The sequence below is a fragment of the Trichechus manatus genome, unplaced genomic scaffold (genome assembly GCF_000243295.1).
Source record: "Trichechus manatus latirostris isolate Lorelei unplaced genomic scaffold, TriManLat1.0 scaffold00294, whole genome shotgun sequence".
Classification (NCBI taxonomy): Eukaryota; Metazoa; Chordata; class Mammalia; order Sirenia; family Trichechidae; genus Trichechus; species Trichechus manatus.
The window spans coordinates 1,425,557-1,442,033 of NW_004444230.1; the positions used below are offsets into that span (position 1 = coordinate 1,425,557).

General features: G+C 43.0%; 1 protein-coding gene across 1 annotated transcript; it reads left to right on the plus strand.

Annotated features, from left to right (window-relative positions):
• The first annotated feature begins 3,487 nt into the window (after nucleotides 1–3,487).
• On the plus strand, nucleotides 3,488–11,030 carry LOC101350527 (keratin, type I cuticular Ha3-I-like). Its single transcript, XM_004390332.1, has 8 exons — nucleotides 3,488–3,516; nucleotides 4,659–5,019; nucleotides 6,721–6,803; nucleotides 7,686–7,842; nucleotides 9,328–9,489; nucleotides 9,583–9,708; nucleotides 9,883–10,103; nucleotides 10,904–11,030. Exons 1-8 carry the CDS (start codon nucleotides 3,497–3,499, stop codon nucleotides 11,028–11,030), a joined length of 1,257 nt encoding a protein of 418 aa, XP_004390389.1. The 5' UTR covers nucleotides 3,488–3,496.
• The last annotated feature ends 5,447 nt before the right edge of the window (nucleotides 11,031–16,477 follow it).

Consider the following 16,477-nt stretch of genomic DNA (forward strand, 5'->3'; position numbering starts at 1 on the left):
TCTTTGCTTTTTAACACTTTAAAGAGGTCTTTTGCAGCAGATTTGCCCAATGCAATACATTGTTTGATTTCTTGACTGCTGCTTCCATGGGTGTTCCTGCGCTATAGCAGACGACATATGTGGTAGTGAAAGATGAAATTGCAAAGTAGTTAGGTAGAACTATACCCGGCAGTGCTTTGAATGGTTATCTCTGAGATTTGTTTGTAAGAAAGGTTGCTATATGATACATCTGGAAGCTGTATTTGGGATTGGTGGTGATGGGTCCTAGAAGTTGGTGGAACTGGGTATAAAAGAAAGGAGGTCAACTGGGAGACTGGTAAGAGATAATAAGGACTATATGCGCAGAGGTGGCAGAGTAGGTAGGGGAGAGGAGGGGTGGATTTTAGAGGCATGGCCTGGAATGTGAAAGCTGACTGGAGGCAGGAGGACAATGTAGAGAGAAGGAAGGAAACTACCACTGATCTAATACCTGCCATGGTCAAGAGAAGTCTGAAGTTTTTGAGTCTTAGAAAATGAAATAACAGTGGATCTCCAGAGAAGAGAGTTGGAGAAGAATGACTAGATTTGTGAGAGATGTTGGAGAGTTATCTAAACAAAGATGATAGAGCTGTGTGAGTTTTAAGACCATTGAGGGGAAGATGGTAGAGTATAGAAGAACCTTGGGAAACACTGAAAGACATGATGGAGTGGGCCTGGGGCTGTCAAAAGTCCCGGGTATGGGGTTCAGGTCTGGTTTAGCCAGGTTTCCAAGGAGAAAGATGACTTCTGGTTATAAGCAGTTGGAGAGGGAAATGGAAAAGCAGTTAAAGTGTCACAGAAGTCAAAAGAGGTCAGCGTTTTAATGAGGAGGTGGTCAACAGGAAAATTCAGACAAATACATTGGATATAACAATGGGGAGATCACTGGTGATCTTAGAGCAGGGTCTGTGGGATGCTGGGGAAGAAGCCGTATTCCACTGGCTCTTTCATGTCTGCCTCAAGTCACCAACTTCAAAGCAAACTTAATGCAAAAGCTCAACACAACATTTATACTAAACATGAAGCCTTAGCTTTATCCTCTGTGTACTGCTAAAAATGTTTTAGCATCTGCTTTTTCCATTGATCTTCAGAGCAGTCACATAAACAGGTTTTCATTCCTTCTCCAAATGGGTCCTGAATTCAGCTTTCCCAGGAAGACTAGCACTATTAAGTTGTTTCATGTTCTCCTCTTCCATTCTAGACTGTATAGAGGAAAAAAAAAAACATAGCACCAATGGACTTTACATTTTTCTGACTGGGCTAGGTCCCTTAAGACACCCAAACTGCATTCCCACTGGGAGTCCAGGACTGTGTGTAAGAGAAACAATGGCGGCTCTGGAGACGGTTTGTGGAATTAGCCCCTAAATTCCATTTTCAGGTGTCTGTATTTCTCTTTGCTACTGACCTGGCTCATTCTCCAGCTCCTGTCCTGTTTGTCCCTTCAGTTGGAAGCCCTATTTGACCATCTTCTCAGAGCCAAATCCATTGGCTCAGTTCCTGGATTATAAACACAATTTCTCCCCTCGATGTAGGAAGGCTGGGGGATTGAGAAATTGACAGCAGTCACCTTCATGGTACAGACTGTGGAAGCCCTATATATTGTTCTTATAGGCAGCTTGAACTGGGGCTGGCCCAGTTCAGAGGGCTGGTGTTGATATTGGGCAGTTTCTGCCTTTCTAATTCCCCTCTGAGTGACTCTTCGTTCCTCTTTGGCATGAGTCAGTCCTCTTGGGCTCTGTGGGCCCAATGATACTACTCCAGTCCTCTCCTTGCCATTTATACACATTAAAGTCGAATTAATCTGTAAGTGGCCCAATGTATTACTTTGTATTTCCAAAAGAACACATTTTACTTTTCTCATGGTGAGAATTTCAGGCATCAGTACCTGGCCAGCAGGGAAGGTGGTTTGGGGAAGGATGAGGGAGGCATTCTAATGCCTTTAAAGTCCTGCCACTGGGAGGGTGGCATCAACAGAGGACCTGTCCTGACTCCACTCCATGTTTAAGTACCATTGGTGAGTTTGCCTGTGATCTCTCCTGCAGAAATAGCCTTGGCTTCCACAATAAATAGTACCCTTTAAACTCAATTGCAATTTGTGCACGTCTTCAGACCAGAGCCTAACCAAGCATCTGCCACAATTACATAGGGCAGCTGTAAAACCTTTCCGTTTGTTAGGATTTGATTTGCTCATCATGTTTACTGAGGGGTCACTGACCAGAGACAATACTATGGCTTATGTAAAAGTTAGAAGTGGTCACAGTACGTGGAAGTGGAATGAATAAAAAGCAACTGCCTTCCTGAGAATTCCTGGGAAGTGAATTGAATCTTGACTCCTTTCTCAATAGCCCAAGTCCTCTCAAGCATCATTATCTGATGGTCAGGTAGCAGTCATGGTTACTTCTACTTAAGATGTGGGGATAGTCATGTTTTCTAAACTCTGCCCTTCACTTTTGAAGATACAAGGACTATTCTGCTCTGACTGGGGTAGAAGCTACAGTGACGGTCATGGGGATCCCATGGGTCTACTTACCAGTCTAAAACACAGCTTTCCTCTCCTAGTCTTTAAAAGTACCATTGTCTAGATTTTTCTCTTTTGTAGCCTTAGAAGGAGAGAGGACAGGAGGTAATAAGATAAAAGCTAATGAATCCAGCTATTTGCTTTATGCTATTTGATGTATTCCAGTGGAATTTATATCAGTTTGGTACTGATTTTAAACCAACACACTCACTCCACATCTCACTGATGGTGGGACTGTTTTAAAGTAGAGATTCAGGCAGAAGTGGCAGAGAGTTGTGGATTGTGAATGTGGGTGAGGATGTCAGTGCCTTCAAAGCATTTGCCACGTACTTATTCCAACACTGCATACTTGAAGCTCCTCCTTGGAAATAGCTTATGGAATCACCCAAGAAAGCATGCATTATTATTTTACAGCCACAACTTGTTTCTGACCCATTAAAAGTGCTACTCAGCTTGATTATTACCCCACTCACTCAGTATGGTTCCAAATGACATTTGGCTGATTCCAAAAATAAATGTACCCTCAGAAGATGAAGCAGAAGATGAAGATTTGCCTTCAGCAAGGATAATTGAAAGGATGGGTCACAGGCCATGAAGACAAGTTTCAAGAAGGCAAGTTTCAAGCAATGGCTGTATGAGAGGAATTAGCATGTAACTTCCAAAAGGAACTACTTTGAGAAACATTTTTCGTACTTTGAGCACTGCTAGATTAAAAATAAAACAATCCTCATAGTTCATAGCTACACCTGGGGGAGCATGATGGCAGAATGTCTGTTTGCCAAAATGCACTGATGGTCATGAGGTGCCACTAAGCACATGATGGTGTCTTTGCAGGGTCATGTCCTTTGGAGAAATACGCTCAGGTGTTTCTGCATCAAATAAACTGAGCATTTCCTTTTTTCAAACTTCTAGTGGGTATTATGCTTTTTCATTTAGTAAACTTTCTTTCATTTGAATAAAATGACCTTTGGTTCTTTGACAGAGAAAATGGGCTTGTTATTTCTTGGTTCATTTTAATTTAGGAGGAGGTATTGTCTAACACTGAGCTCCACTGAGTCCATTTCTGCATTATTGATTCTTGATTATGAGAAGACTGGAAGAGAGACACAGTGTAGTACAATGGAGAGAGCATGGTCATTGGAGTTAGAGAGACTTGGGTTTGAATTCTGGTTCTACCATGTCGGAGCTCTGTAACCTTGGAAACTTCTCAGAGGCTTGGTGTCCTCATCACTGAAATCTTGCAGGGCGTTGTGAGGACTGGGCTGACAATGCATGTAGGTGCTTGGCACAGTGCCTAGTGCACAGTGGGTGATCAGTAAGCAGGTGCCATCTTTGTAACAGAGTCATACTGTGTGTAAGCACATAGGACAGTGCTTCTCAAGAGGCAGCTGGTGGATTTGAACTGCTGACCTTTTGGTTAGCAGTCGAATGCTTCATGCATGAATTTTAGGTATGCCTAAAATTCTAGTTTTCCTAATGTTCTGTGAACACTGAATAATAGCAGAAAGGGAGCCTTAGGAGGCTTCCTGCAGCCCCACAGGAGGAGGGTGGAATTGCCTCCATCTGGACTGGATGGAATAGCAGAAGGATAGCGGAGTGGATAAACTTCTAAGTCCTTTCTGATCCCAGCTTCCAGAAGTTCCTACCAAATAGTTGTGGTTCCCAGGTAGGCTTCCTTGGACTGTTTTTCTTACTGAGTTCTTTCTGAGTATGAGCTAAATAAGGCACAGACCTTTCCCTGTTTAGGAGAAAGAGGCACAGAATTTCCCCCAACTCTGGGAGACAGGGTACAACTGTCACTCCTTAACTCGACACTCTAGGTTGGCATGGTAATGGGTTGGCCACTTTGAAGCCAAACCATGAAGCTCTTATTTACCCAACCAGCATGACTGGTGAGGAGTCCTGACTTAGCAAGAAGCCAGAGTAAAACATTTTATGAGGTAAAGGACTCTTGCGAGGTATCTAAATAACAAATGAAAAAACTCCTAAAGAGGGTAAAAGAGGGTCATGCTGTATGTGGTTGCCACACCCACTACTGACAGAATATAAAGCCCTCGAGAAGACCAGGATTTACACCAGAGAAAAGGAATCAGGCTTTGAAACTGACCTTCTGAGCTCCACTCTCTCCCAGCACCATGCCGTACACATGCGTCCTGCCCAACCTGAGCTGCCGCACCAGCTGTTCTTCCCGGCCCTGCGTGCCTACCAGCTGCCACAGCAGTACCCTGCCTGGGGCCTGCAACATCCCGGCCAACGTGGGAAGCTGTAACTGGTTCTGTGAGGGCTCCTTTAATGGCAACGAGAAGGAGACCATGCAGTTCCTGAACGACCGCCTGGCCAGCTACCTGGAGAAGGTGCAGCAGCTGGAGCGGGAGAATGCGGAGCTGGAGAGCCGCATCCATGAGTGGTGCCAGCGGCAGGAGCCCTACGTGTGCCCGAACTACCAGTCCTACTTCCGGACCATCGAGGAGCTCCAGCAGAAGGTGAGGGGGTGGGTGCCACACTGCCAATTTAATGATCTTTGGTTCATTCATTCATTTTGTAACATACCAACTTCTGAATAGGATCTAAGGCTGCTCACAGCTAACTCGACAATGATAAAGACACAGCATTGGCTTAGGTAGGAGACTTCAAGTAGTCTTAGAAAATGCATTTTGGAGTCACCACAAGGGAAGGCTACAGATTGGGGATAGGGGAAGGCATCAAACCAAAATCAGTCATAGACACCTTACGTGACTTCCAAAGGGCTTCTTTCTTAAAATCAGAGTATCAGGTTCTTTCATTCTGTTATGATATCCTGTTCTTGTTTCCAGAGCATTATAACACTTGAAAAAAACATGCAGCTGACTTGTTTCTCTGAGTTAGGAATTTCCTGACTAAAATCCTCTAATTTTTAAAGTCTTTCAAAGCTGTAGCAAAAGACAAGTGTCTATGGCAAACAAGAGAGCTTCGATTCCAGAAACCTCACCGATATACCAAGACACACCATCCACTACAGCAGACATGGAGACAAGTGACCAAACAAGGTCAAATATGCAGGAGTAGAAGTGGGTGCAAGGAAAGAGTCAGCATAGAAGCGGGACTTAACACATAGTATAGGTTAGGGAGGGCTCCCCAGTGGAGGCAATATCTGAGCAGGGTTTTGAAGGATGAGCAGGACTTTATATCCAACAGCACAAGTCCTTGATTCTCAGAGGGAATTGACTCTCCATGGTTCTGTAGTTCTGGCAAAGTGAATGACAGAAAGGGGCCATGTGATTTGAATATCATTTGGTCATTTAGCAATCGTTAGGCACAATAGTGGGGTGGGGAATAAAGCACTGAATAAGACTGTCTCTTAAGGAGCTCACAGTCTAACAGAGGAAACAGATGTGGAAACAAATGACTACAGTCATGTGATAAGAAACCTAACTGGCTATGTGCAAAGTACTGTGGGAGTTCGTGGAGAAAGTGGCCACCTGGAGGAGTTGGCGGAATGTGGGTTATGTAAGGAGCCTTGCTAGGGTAAGGGCAGCCCAGGGCATCCTAGGTAGAAGGAGAGCATTGTGCAAAACATGAACAATGGCAAAGTGTGGGGAGAGTGAAGAGAGGCCATAGGGTTGGAATGAAGTGGTATGAAGGTGAAGTAACCAATTGTCTTGATTTGCCTGAAACTTTCCTGGTTTTAGCATCCCAGGAACCCTCTTAGTCCTAAGCAAACTGGGACTGTTGGTCACCTTCTGTGAGACTTGGCTACCCAACATGCTCAATTCCTGCAGGAAGCCAGAGACAGACCAAGAAGAGAATTCATGACGAAGGGCAAGTTTCCACTTGACTGTTTTGGCTGTGAAATGATTACTTCTAGTAATTAATCTTCCTTTTATCCTAACACTGAAAATCTGGAAGGACTCAGAGCTATTTGGAAACAATTTGGCTGAAAAAAAACAGCTTTTAAGGATCTAGGCATTCATTCTTAGCATAGCTAATTTCAAAATTAATATTCTCCCCAGATCCTGTGCAGCATGCAATATAATTTCTCAGATATAATTGAGCACCTATCGTATATAAACAGCATTTTATCACCTTATATATGGTATACTGTGATTTCTCAGCATGTTCCTTCCATATAAACGAGTTAGTAGGGATTGATGTTGGCTAAAAATAACAAAACCCTTGCTTATTCTACAATGTTTTGGGTCTTCCAGATCCTGTGCAGCAAGGCTGAGAATGCCAGGTTAGTGGTGCAGATCGACAACGCTAAGCTGGCCGCAGATGACTTCAGAACCAAGTAAGATTTTTTTCTAAGGATCAAAGCAGTCTAGTAATGCGACAGGATAAATTGCAAAGTGGTGAACTCTCTGCCCCTGGGAGTGTTCAAGTAGAAGCTATCTTGGATGATATTGGGAGGATTCTTGCCTGGGGTTAGATGTCTTTTAAAGACCCCTTGGCGCTCAGATTCTGAGTCTTTAGTTTGAAAGAGTACAAAAAACCATCCATCGTTTCTCTTTTTCAACTCAATGTCAGACCACGTTCAAACGTGAATTTCACATTGGCCTCTGAGCACCGGTTAGTCACTATGAACCATCAGAAAGAAGTGACTGAACCACAAAAAATAGGAGACAAAATCCATTTCTTTCAGAAAATCAATCAATTTTTATAGGTATGACAATTACAACCATAGGAATCCTTTGCATTTTTTTTTATAGGATCTTAAAGTTTACAAGGTGATTTCATTTATATCACTTCTGTATCTCCAGGTTGACCCTATGAAATGGTAGTTTTATCCTTATTTTACAGATGAGGAACTCAAGGCTCAGAGACAAATCCAGACAATTTGTAATAGGCTTATGAAGTTCACTGACTTAATTGAGAAGGCAAAGATGGTGGGGCTTCATTGATAGCAATCTGTGAATGGGATTCTTAGAACAAATAATGTTGGACTAAAACTAAATGTAGGCACCTCACCAATACCTTCTTACCAATACCACAGGGTTTCAGGGAAGAAATAGGTCTCACTCAGGGCAGCTATGTTTTTTTTCTTCCTTTCAAAAATGTTTTTAACAATTCGGAATATTTCAAAATGTAATGCATTTTACCAGATGAGCCAAGTAAAGCCAAGGAAACAAAGGCTTCTTTTTTGACCTCCTTTGGCCTTTGGCTGTGTGGGCAGGTATGAGAAGGAGCTGTCCACACGGCAGTTGGTGGAGGCTGACATCAACAGCCTGCGCAGGATCCTGGATGAGCTGACCCTGTGCAAGTGTGACCTGGAGGCCCAGGTAGAGTCCCTGAAGGAGGAGCTGCTGTCCCTCAAACAGAACCACGAGCAGGTAAGAGAGTCCAAGCTCCCAACATCCCAATAATGAGAGTTCCATGATTTCCCTGGGTAGGGTAAGGTAGGTCTTGATTTGCTAAGCACCCTAGAGCTAACACAACGTTTTTCTGGCTTGTCAAAAAATGCTTAGGGGTTTGCTGTGGAGGGGTCATTTACTTTGTTTGCATAAAGGAGTGTGGTCAGTTGGCCTATTTCCACTTGGGGCCAGATGTGTGGTCAAAAGGCCACACAAAGTGAAGAGAACAGGACACAAGGGAAAGATTAGTCCGAAGGACTAATGGACCACAGCTACCAAGGCTTCCACCAGACTGAGTCCAGTACAGCTAGATGGTACCCGGCTACCACCACTGACTGCTCTGACCAGGATCACAACAGAGGGTTCTGGACAGAGATGGAGAAGGATGTAGAACAAAATTCTAACTCACTAAAAAGACCAGATTTACTGGCCTAAAGGAGACTGGAGAAACCCCAAGACTATGGCCCCCAGACACCCTTTTAGCTCAGTGGTGAAGTCACTTCCGAGGTTCACCGTTCAGCTGGGGAGTGGACAGCCCCATTAAACCAAATGGGACTAATGAGGCAGAGCAGTCCAGGGACAAGGACTTGAAGGCAGATGGGGACAGGAAAGCTGGTGATAGGGAATCCAAGGTTGAGTAAGGATAGTGTTGATGTGTTGTGAGGTTGTTAACCATTGTCGTAGGGCAACATGTGTACTGACTGTTTAATGAGAAACTATTTTGTTCTGTAAACCTTCACCTGAAGTACAATAAAAAATAAATAAATAAATAAATAAAAGGCCACACAAAGATCTTTAAAATACTTCCTACAGCTTGATAAGAGCTATTATCTTCTAAATAGTTATCAAATAAATGACCAAGACTGAAAGTAGACAGCAAACTTCTTTATCCTAGAAAACTAGAACCCAAGTTGGAGAGATAGATGGATGGATGGATGGATGGACGGATGGGAAAAATGAGAGCAGTGAAGGAACTCAAACAATAGTTGATTCAAGCCTCACAGTTGAATGCAGTACTAGGAAATCAGTTGCATGTCTCAAATATTAGTTCTTTGAAAGAAGAGACACTAAACTCTAATATATAATATATGAAGGTAGAAGACAGGAAATGAAAGATGGGAGTCAAATCTGTACTCTTTATATTTAAGTAGCAATGATTATAAACCACTTATCATGTCAGTCTTATCGTGAGTAGTAGGAAGATCAGAAAGAAGTGATAAAATCTTAGAGTGGGAAGAAATATTAGAAATTGTTTAATCAAGCAGCCTCATTATATAGATGAGGAAAAGAGACTAAGAGAGAAGGTCTGAATTGCCATAGGTAACTTAGCACAGTTTTACATTATCTGGACTCACGTTTCTTATATTCCACTGCAATACTCTTTCTACCACGTTTGACTTTGCCAAATAGAGTTTATTTATAGACTTCTCTCTTTGAGTTTACTTCTTCTCCTTGCTCCATCAGGAAGTCAACTCCCTGAGATGTCAACTTGGCGAGCGCCTCAACGTGGAGGTGGATGCTGCCCCCACAGTGGACCTGAACCGTGTGCTGAACGAGACCAGGTCTCAGTATGAGGCCCTGGTGGAGACCAACCGAAGGGATGTGGAGGAATGGTTCATCACACAGGTGGGCATCTAAGCACGTGGCCACTCTGGACCCGAGACCGCAGGGCCCTTAGAGAGGGCCTGACCTCTGTCTTCTCCCCTCTGGATATTTCAGACTGAGGAGCTGAACAAGCAGGTGGTGTCCACCTCAGAGCAGCTGCAGTCCTACCAGGCAGAGATCATCGAGCTGAGACGCACAGTCAATGCCCTGGAGATCGAGCTGCAGGCCCAGCACAGCCTGGTAGGTGCTGTTCAGGCTCCTGCTGAGAAATGTGATATCAGAGAATCAAGTTACTTGGATCCCATTTAGACTACACACTCTCCCTAACTGTCGGGGCTTGTGGTTCTTTATAACTATAGAGAACCCCTTTAAAGGAGCACATCTCTGAGATTTTTTTTGCCGTCTCCATCGCAGAGAGACTCTCTGGAAAACACGCTGACTGAGACCGAGGCCCGCTACAGCTCCCAGCTGTCCCAGGTGCAGTACATGATCACCAACGTGGAATCCCAGCTGGCTGAGATCCGGGCCGACCTGGAGCGGCAGAACCAGGAGTACCAGGTGCTGCTGGATGTCAGGGCCCGGCTGGAGAGTGAGATCAACACTTACCGGGGCCTGCTGGAGAGCGAGGACTGCAAGTGAGTACTGACAGGTGGCCCCCCTGCAAGATCCTGGTACAGTTTTAATAAAGCATAAAAGAGAGGTTTTCCAGGTCCAGTTTCAGATGCCAATATGCCTGTACAGACCAGAGTTTTATATTACAGCAGTGGGAAATGTAAGGTATTTGTTGTTATCATTCCTAGGGCTAAAGGTATTTTCTGTCCCAAAAGACACTCATGAGACTTGACTGTTTTCTTGTCTTGAGATCATTGGGAGGCTGATGGGTAAATAAAGCTCTATACCTTCAGGGTTGGCTTGTTACAGAAAAGGAGAAAACAACTATTTAAATAGAGCTTTCTGATTTAACTAAGACTTTGCTAGAATCATCTGAGGCAGGCAGAGTGGGGATCATTATTACCACCTTATAGTTGAGTACACTGTATATCAGAAGAGGACTCAGTAACGAACAGGGTACAGCATTTGACAGTTTGCACAGTATTTTTATCAACATGATCTTGTGCAATTTTTTTCAATACTTCCTTGCGGTAGGTAGTATCAACTCCATCTTACAGGTGAAGAGGCTGCGGCTCAGAGGGATGAAGGGACTTCCCTTTGTTTCCAGGGTTATAGAGTGAGGGCTGGGATTCCACCTCAGCTCTTCTTTGCTCTTTTCTACTACTGTGCTTGAGTTTTGTAGAGAGAGTTTACTGATCAAGCCTTGGCTTTCTAAGGCTTCAGAGAATGGGTTCTGATGGTGCCCTTGTCTCCTTGGGTTGAGCTCTTTCCCACCCTTTTACTACCCTTCTCATACTGATGGTCTAATAATTCTGTGCCCTAGGCTGCCCTGCAACCCCTGTGCCACGACCAATGCCTCCAACAAGTCTGTTGGGCCCTGCATCACCAATTCCTGCACACCTTGTGGCATACGTTCCCGTTGTGGACCCTTCAACACCTTTGGGTACTAGATGCCCCAGGGCCTATGAGGCTTGCGTGAGGAAGGAAGAGCCGGTGATGGACTAGCCTGGCTTCTCTGACAACCATCAGCCACAGGGACCCTGCCTTAAGGCATCTTTACAAATCTCGGTCCTGGGGGGAGGAAAACTGCCAGGGTCATGGCCTGGCTCTGAGCACAGTCCAACCTGATCCTCTTCCTTCCAGACCTGTCTGGTAGTTGTTCTATGTCCTGATGGTCTGACAAGTTGGAGCTATGAAGGCGTCTCATGAGGTGTTTTGTGGTTCTCTCCGCTGTTTCAACCCTCTTGTAGTTTCCCAAATCCCTCTGTAAATCTCTTAATAAACTTTCTTCTTGCAAAGCAGAGATGATTCTCATTTGTATTCATTCTTTTCAAAGTGTTCACTCTTGTGTGTGTGCTGCTTATAAAGCCACTTGAAAGCAAAGAGGGCCTTTATAGGTTAGTCGTCTCCTAAAAGGTCTTCAATCACCATTAATTAACATTCATTGAGCACAGCGAGCCCAGCATCCTATTAGGCCAGCACAGAACCAGTGGGGACACCAAGGCAAGAGGCCTCATCCGAATATGATAAACATGTTCATTAAGGAAACTTACTCAGTAAAACACAACAGTCAACTTTTCTAAAAAACATTTCTCTTCCAAGTCCCTACAAAAGGAGGGGGACAGGATATTTACCGAACACCTACTAAGAACCAGGGACAGTGCTACTAATTTTTCCGTTACTCATTTTGTAAGTAGCAGCAATTGGGCTGAAACTAGAGCTCACACACTGAATGTCAGTGACACATATGAGGTGTGATATGAGAGAACAAAACTAATTTCAAGCAAGTACGCCAGTCTTATACATCAAATGGGCATTTCCCTTCAAAAGTGTCACTTGGGGAGGCATGATGCTGTAAGTGCCCAAAACATCTCTGAAATCCTTCTTTGGGAAATACTGAAAAATTGAAGGACTTATGACAATAAAAAGGCCATGTGTTATATTTGAATAATACCCAACAGATTTTAAACGTGTTTTTCTCACCATTTGAATTTTTAACTACTAGGACTAAAATTTGCATTTTGGGAGCCTCCAAAACGTTGTTTGGAACAAAGTATGATATTAAGTCTCTGGTCTCTGTCAATACTGAAAGTGACAGCTATGCTCTGCCCTGCTCCTACTGGTGCCCTGGAATCCGGCACGGTTAACGGCTCCTGTTGCTGTGTGTGCTGTAGTTGGTGCCAAGACCACTATCCCAGAGTTTGGCCAAACTGCTGGCTGTGTCTTCTCTCCTCGAGATGAAGCTGAAACTATCTTCCCCTGCTGTGACAATGCTGGCTCAAACGTTCCTTTTAAGTTCTTGTGCTCTCATATTCTAGTTCTTTTAATTTTTCCTCCTTTGTTGTTGGAGCTCCCTTGTCCAGAGCTCTGGCATGAGCTAATTTTTCCCTTATGAGCTGAGTGACGCTCCATTCTGGGCTTAGGTTGTCCTGGGCCCATTTTGTGTACTCCAGCCTCTCTTCCCTCAGGATGAGTTCACTCCCAGGAGCTGTCTCCATCCTCCTACAAATACACCCTTGCCCAATCTATCCCATCAGTTCTTAGTCCATGGTAGGATCACAGTCCACCAATAGACACCCTGCAGGTGCCTTTCTTAGGGACAAAGTGCCTCTCAATCACCCTGCTTTATGCCTTGGGAGTGAGATTTCAAATTCTGCAACACAATAAATGTATTTTGCTCTTACTGTTCAATGTGTAAAGGATTAAATGAGTTTCTATGCTTAAGGGGGCTGTGTCAATGGGAAACTGGGTCCGGGGAGGCTGTTCTGAGTCCTTGCCTTTGCCACGGTGCTTTTTTCTTGTGCTTCTTCTTTGATGGAGAAGAGAAAGGCGTGTCGGAGAAATCACTTTTTCTCAGGGCAAAGCCAAATTGGTTTCTGAGATATCTGGGTAGTTCACTGTTACTATTTATCTCATATACTCAGCAAGAAACAACAGATCTAAAGTCCACCACTGACACCATTCTGATATCCTACGATTTGCCATCTAGTGTACCAAGGCAATGCTGTTTCTTATTTTGAATGGCTTCATTGTTGTTAGGTGCCATCAAGTTGGTTCTGACTCACAGCGACCCTACGTACAACAGAATCAAACACTTCCCCGTCCTGCGCCATCCTCACGATTGTTATGCTTGAGCCCTTTGTTGCAGCCACTGTGTCAATCCATCTCACTGACAGTCTTCCTCTTTCTCGCTGACCCTCTCCTTTACCAAGCATGATGTCCTTCTCCAGGGACTGGTCCCTCTTGATAACACGTCCAAAGTGTGTGAGAAAAAGTCTTGCCATCCTTGCTTCTAAGCAGCATTCTGGATGTACTTCTTCCAAGACAGATTTGTTTGTTCTTCTGGCAGTCCATGGAATATTCAATATTCTTTGCCAACACCATAATTTAAAGGCATCAATTCTTCTTCAGTCTTTTTATTCATTGTCCAGATTTTAAATGAACTATTTCAAACATTAAAACTATGAAGAGACCTATAAATGCATAACCAAGATTTAAGAGATGTTAACCTTGTGCCATATTTATGTCATCTGTCTCTTGCTCTCTTTTTTAAAAAGAAATAAAATATTAAGGAGTGAGATAAAAACTCACCTTTATCCATCCTTCTCTCTGTCCCCCTAGAGGTAAACACTATTTTAAACTTGGCAGTATATAATTGGTCAATTAAAACATTAAAAAAAAAAAAAAGGATGTATTCCATGTACAATGTTTTTGTAGGTTTTTTTTGGGGGTGTGTCTTTATCAACTTAGCAGTTTAAGTTAGAAAATGTAAATGGTATAAATCTTGCTACTAATATTTCCCACTCAACATTATGTTACTGAGCTCTATGTTAATGCATGTCGCTCTGGTTCATTTATTTTAATTCCTATGTTTCCGTTGCCATCGAGTCGATTCCTACTCGTAGTGACCCTACAGGACAGAGTAGAACCACCCCATAGGTTTTCCAAGGCAGTAAATCTTTGCGGAAGCAGACTGCCACATCTTTCTCCCATGGAGCGGCTGGTGGGTTCAAACTACTGACCTTCGGCTTAGCAGCCGAGTGCTTAACACTGTGCCAACAAACCATATATTTATTTATTCCCCTACAAAAGTGTGGCAGTGAACATCTCTGCCAATGTTTCCTTCAGCGCGGGTGCGCGCGCGCGCGCGTGCGTGTGTGCGTGTGTGCGTGTGTGCGTGTGTGTGTGTGTGTGTGTGTGCGTGCGTGTGTATGTGTTTCTTTAGGTCAGAGGTTCTCAAAGTATAGTTCCCTGGTCAGCATCACCTGGGAACTTGTTAGAAATGTAAATTCTGAACTCCCACTCCCAGTCCTATTAACTCAGAAACTCTGGGAAAGGGCCCAGCAATCTGTTTCAACAATCCTCCAGGTGATTCGGACGCAGCGCTCAAGTTTTAGTCTTAGCAAATATTGCCAGATGGGGGATAAAATGGTATTTTGCTGTTGTCTGATTCCTAGTGAGATTAAATATTTTAAAAATGCTGTTATTGGTCATTCAGATTTGTGAATTAAGTTCCAGTCAACTAATAATCATTGAGTGCTTACGATGGTGCCTGAAACTGTCCTAGGCATTGGAACATAGCAGTGAGCAAAACAAAGAGCTACTCTCAAGGAGCTTACTTTCCAGTGGAAGAAGAAAGGCAATTTAAAGAAAAAGAAAAAAGGCAAACAGGCATGTTACTATTGTCAAGTGTTAAGTGCTAAGAAACATAAACAGGGCAAGGGACCAGAGGAGAGGGGATGGAGTTTTTTGGGTAGGTGGTGTGACGACCGTAAATACGGTTGCGCCTATTTACATTTCATTATATTACTAACTGAGGCAAAGTGGTTAAGAGCTCAGCTCTTAACCAAAAGGTCGGCAGTTCGAATCCACCAGCCACTCTTTGGAAACCCTATGGGGGCAGTTCTACTCGGTCCTATCGAGTCTCTGAGTTGGAATCGACTCGACGGCAATGAGTTTTTTGAGTGGGTGTGAGAAGCCTGGTGACACAGTGGTTAAGCGCTGGGCTGCTAAACGAAAGGTCAGCAGTTCAAACCCACCAGCCACTCCTCGGGAGAAAGATGTGGCAGTCTGCTTCTGTAAAGATTTACAGCCTTGGAAATCCCATGGGGCAGTTCGACTCTGCCCTGTAGGGTCACTATGAGTGGGAATCAACTGGACGGCAATGAGTTTTTTTGTTTGGTTTAGTGGGTGTGAAGTGGTATCTCATTGTGGTTTTGATTTATATTTTCCTAATGAGTAATGATGTTGAGCTTCTTTTCATGTGCTTATTCCATTGTATATCTTCTTTGGAGAAATGTCTAGTCAGATCCTTGGCCCGCTATTAAATTTATTTATCTTTTTATTATTGAGTTGTAGGTGTATATATTCTGAATACAAGTTCTTTATCAGATGTATGATTTACAAATATTTTCTCCCATTTTATGGGTTGTCTTTTCACTTTATTGATAGTATTGTTTGTAGCATGAAAGGGTTTAATTTCAATAAAGTCCAGTCTACCTTATCTCTGTCATTTATGTGTTTTGTGTTGTATCTAAGATACCATTACTTAATCTAAGATCATGAAGATTTACTCCTAGGTTTTTTTCTAAGAGTTTTATAGTTTTAGCTCTTACGTGTAGGCCTTGACCCATTTTGAATCAATTTTTGTATATGGTATAAAGAAGGGATCCAACTTAATTCTTTTGCATGTGGATGTCCAGTGGTCCCAGCATCATTTGTTCAAAAGATTATTCCTTCCCCATTTAACTGTATTGGTACCCCTATCAAAAATTAATTGACCATAAATGTAAGGGTTTATTTCTGGACTCTCAATTCCTTTCCATCGATCTATACGTCTATCCTTATGCTAGTATCATACTGTCTTGATTACTATAGCTTTATAGGAAATTTTTAAATTGGGAATTGTGAGTCCTCCTACTTTCTTCTTTTTCAAGATTGTTTTGGCTATTCTGAGTCTCCTGAATTTTCATATGAATTTTAGGATCAGCTTGTCAATTTCTACAAAAAAGCCAGCTGGGATTTTGATACAGATTGCACTGAATCTGTAGATGAATTTGGGATATAGTGCCATCTTTACAATATTAAGTCTTTTGATCCATAAGCGTGGGATGCCTTTCCATTTATTTAGATCTTTTTTAATTTCTTCAACAATGTTTTGTAGTTTTTAGTGTTCAAGTTTTGCTTTTCTTTTGTTAGATTTATTCCTAAGTATTCAATCTTTATGCTATTGTAAATGCAATTATTTCCTTAATTTCATTTTCAGATTGTTCATTGCTAGAGTATAGAAATGCATTTAATTTTGTATATGACTTTGCCCACTGTCTTCATGGCCCTACCCTAATTTACCCTTTTCCAATTTAGGCTTTTTCACAAATTCTCTCCATGAACATGGGGA

Bases quoted from the DNA above. Each gene is read 5' to 3' on its own strand.
- LOC101350527 (XM_004390332.1), top strand. From the start codon at position 3,497: ATGACCTTTGGTTCTTTGAC. The intron at 9,490-9,582 runs GTGGGCATCTAA...TGGATATTTCAG, and splicing joins AGGAATGGTTCATCACACAG to ACTGAGGAGCTGAACAAGCA. The intron at 9,709-9,882 runs GTAGGTGCTGTT...TCTCCATCGCAG, and splicing joins TGCAGGCCCAGCACAGCCTG to AGAGACTCTCTGGAAAACAC.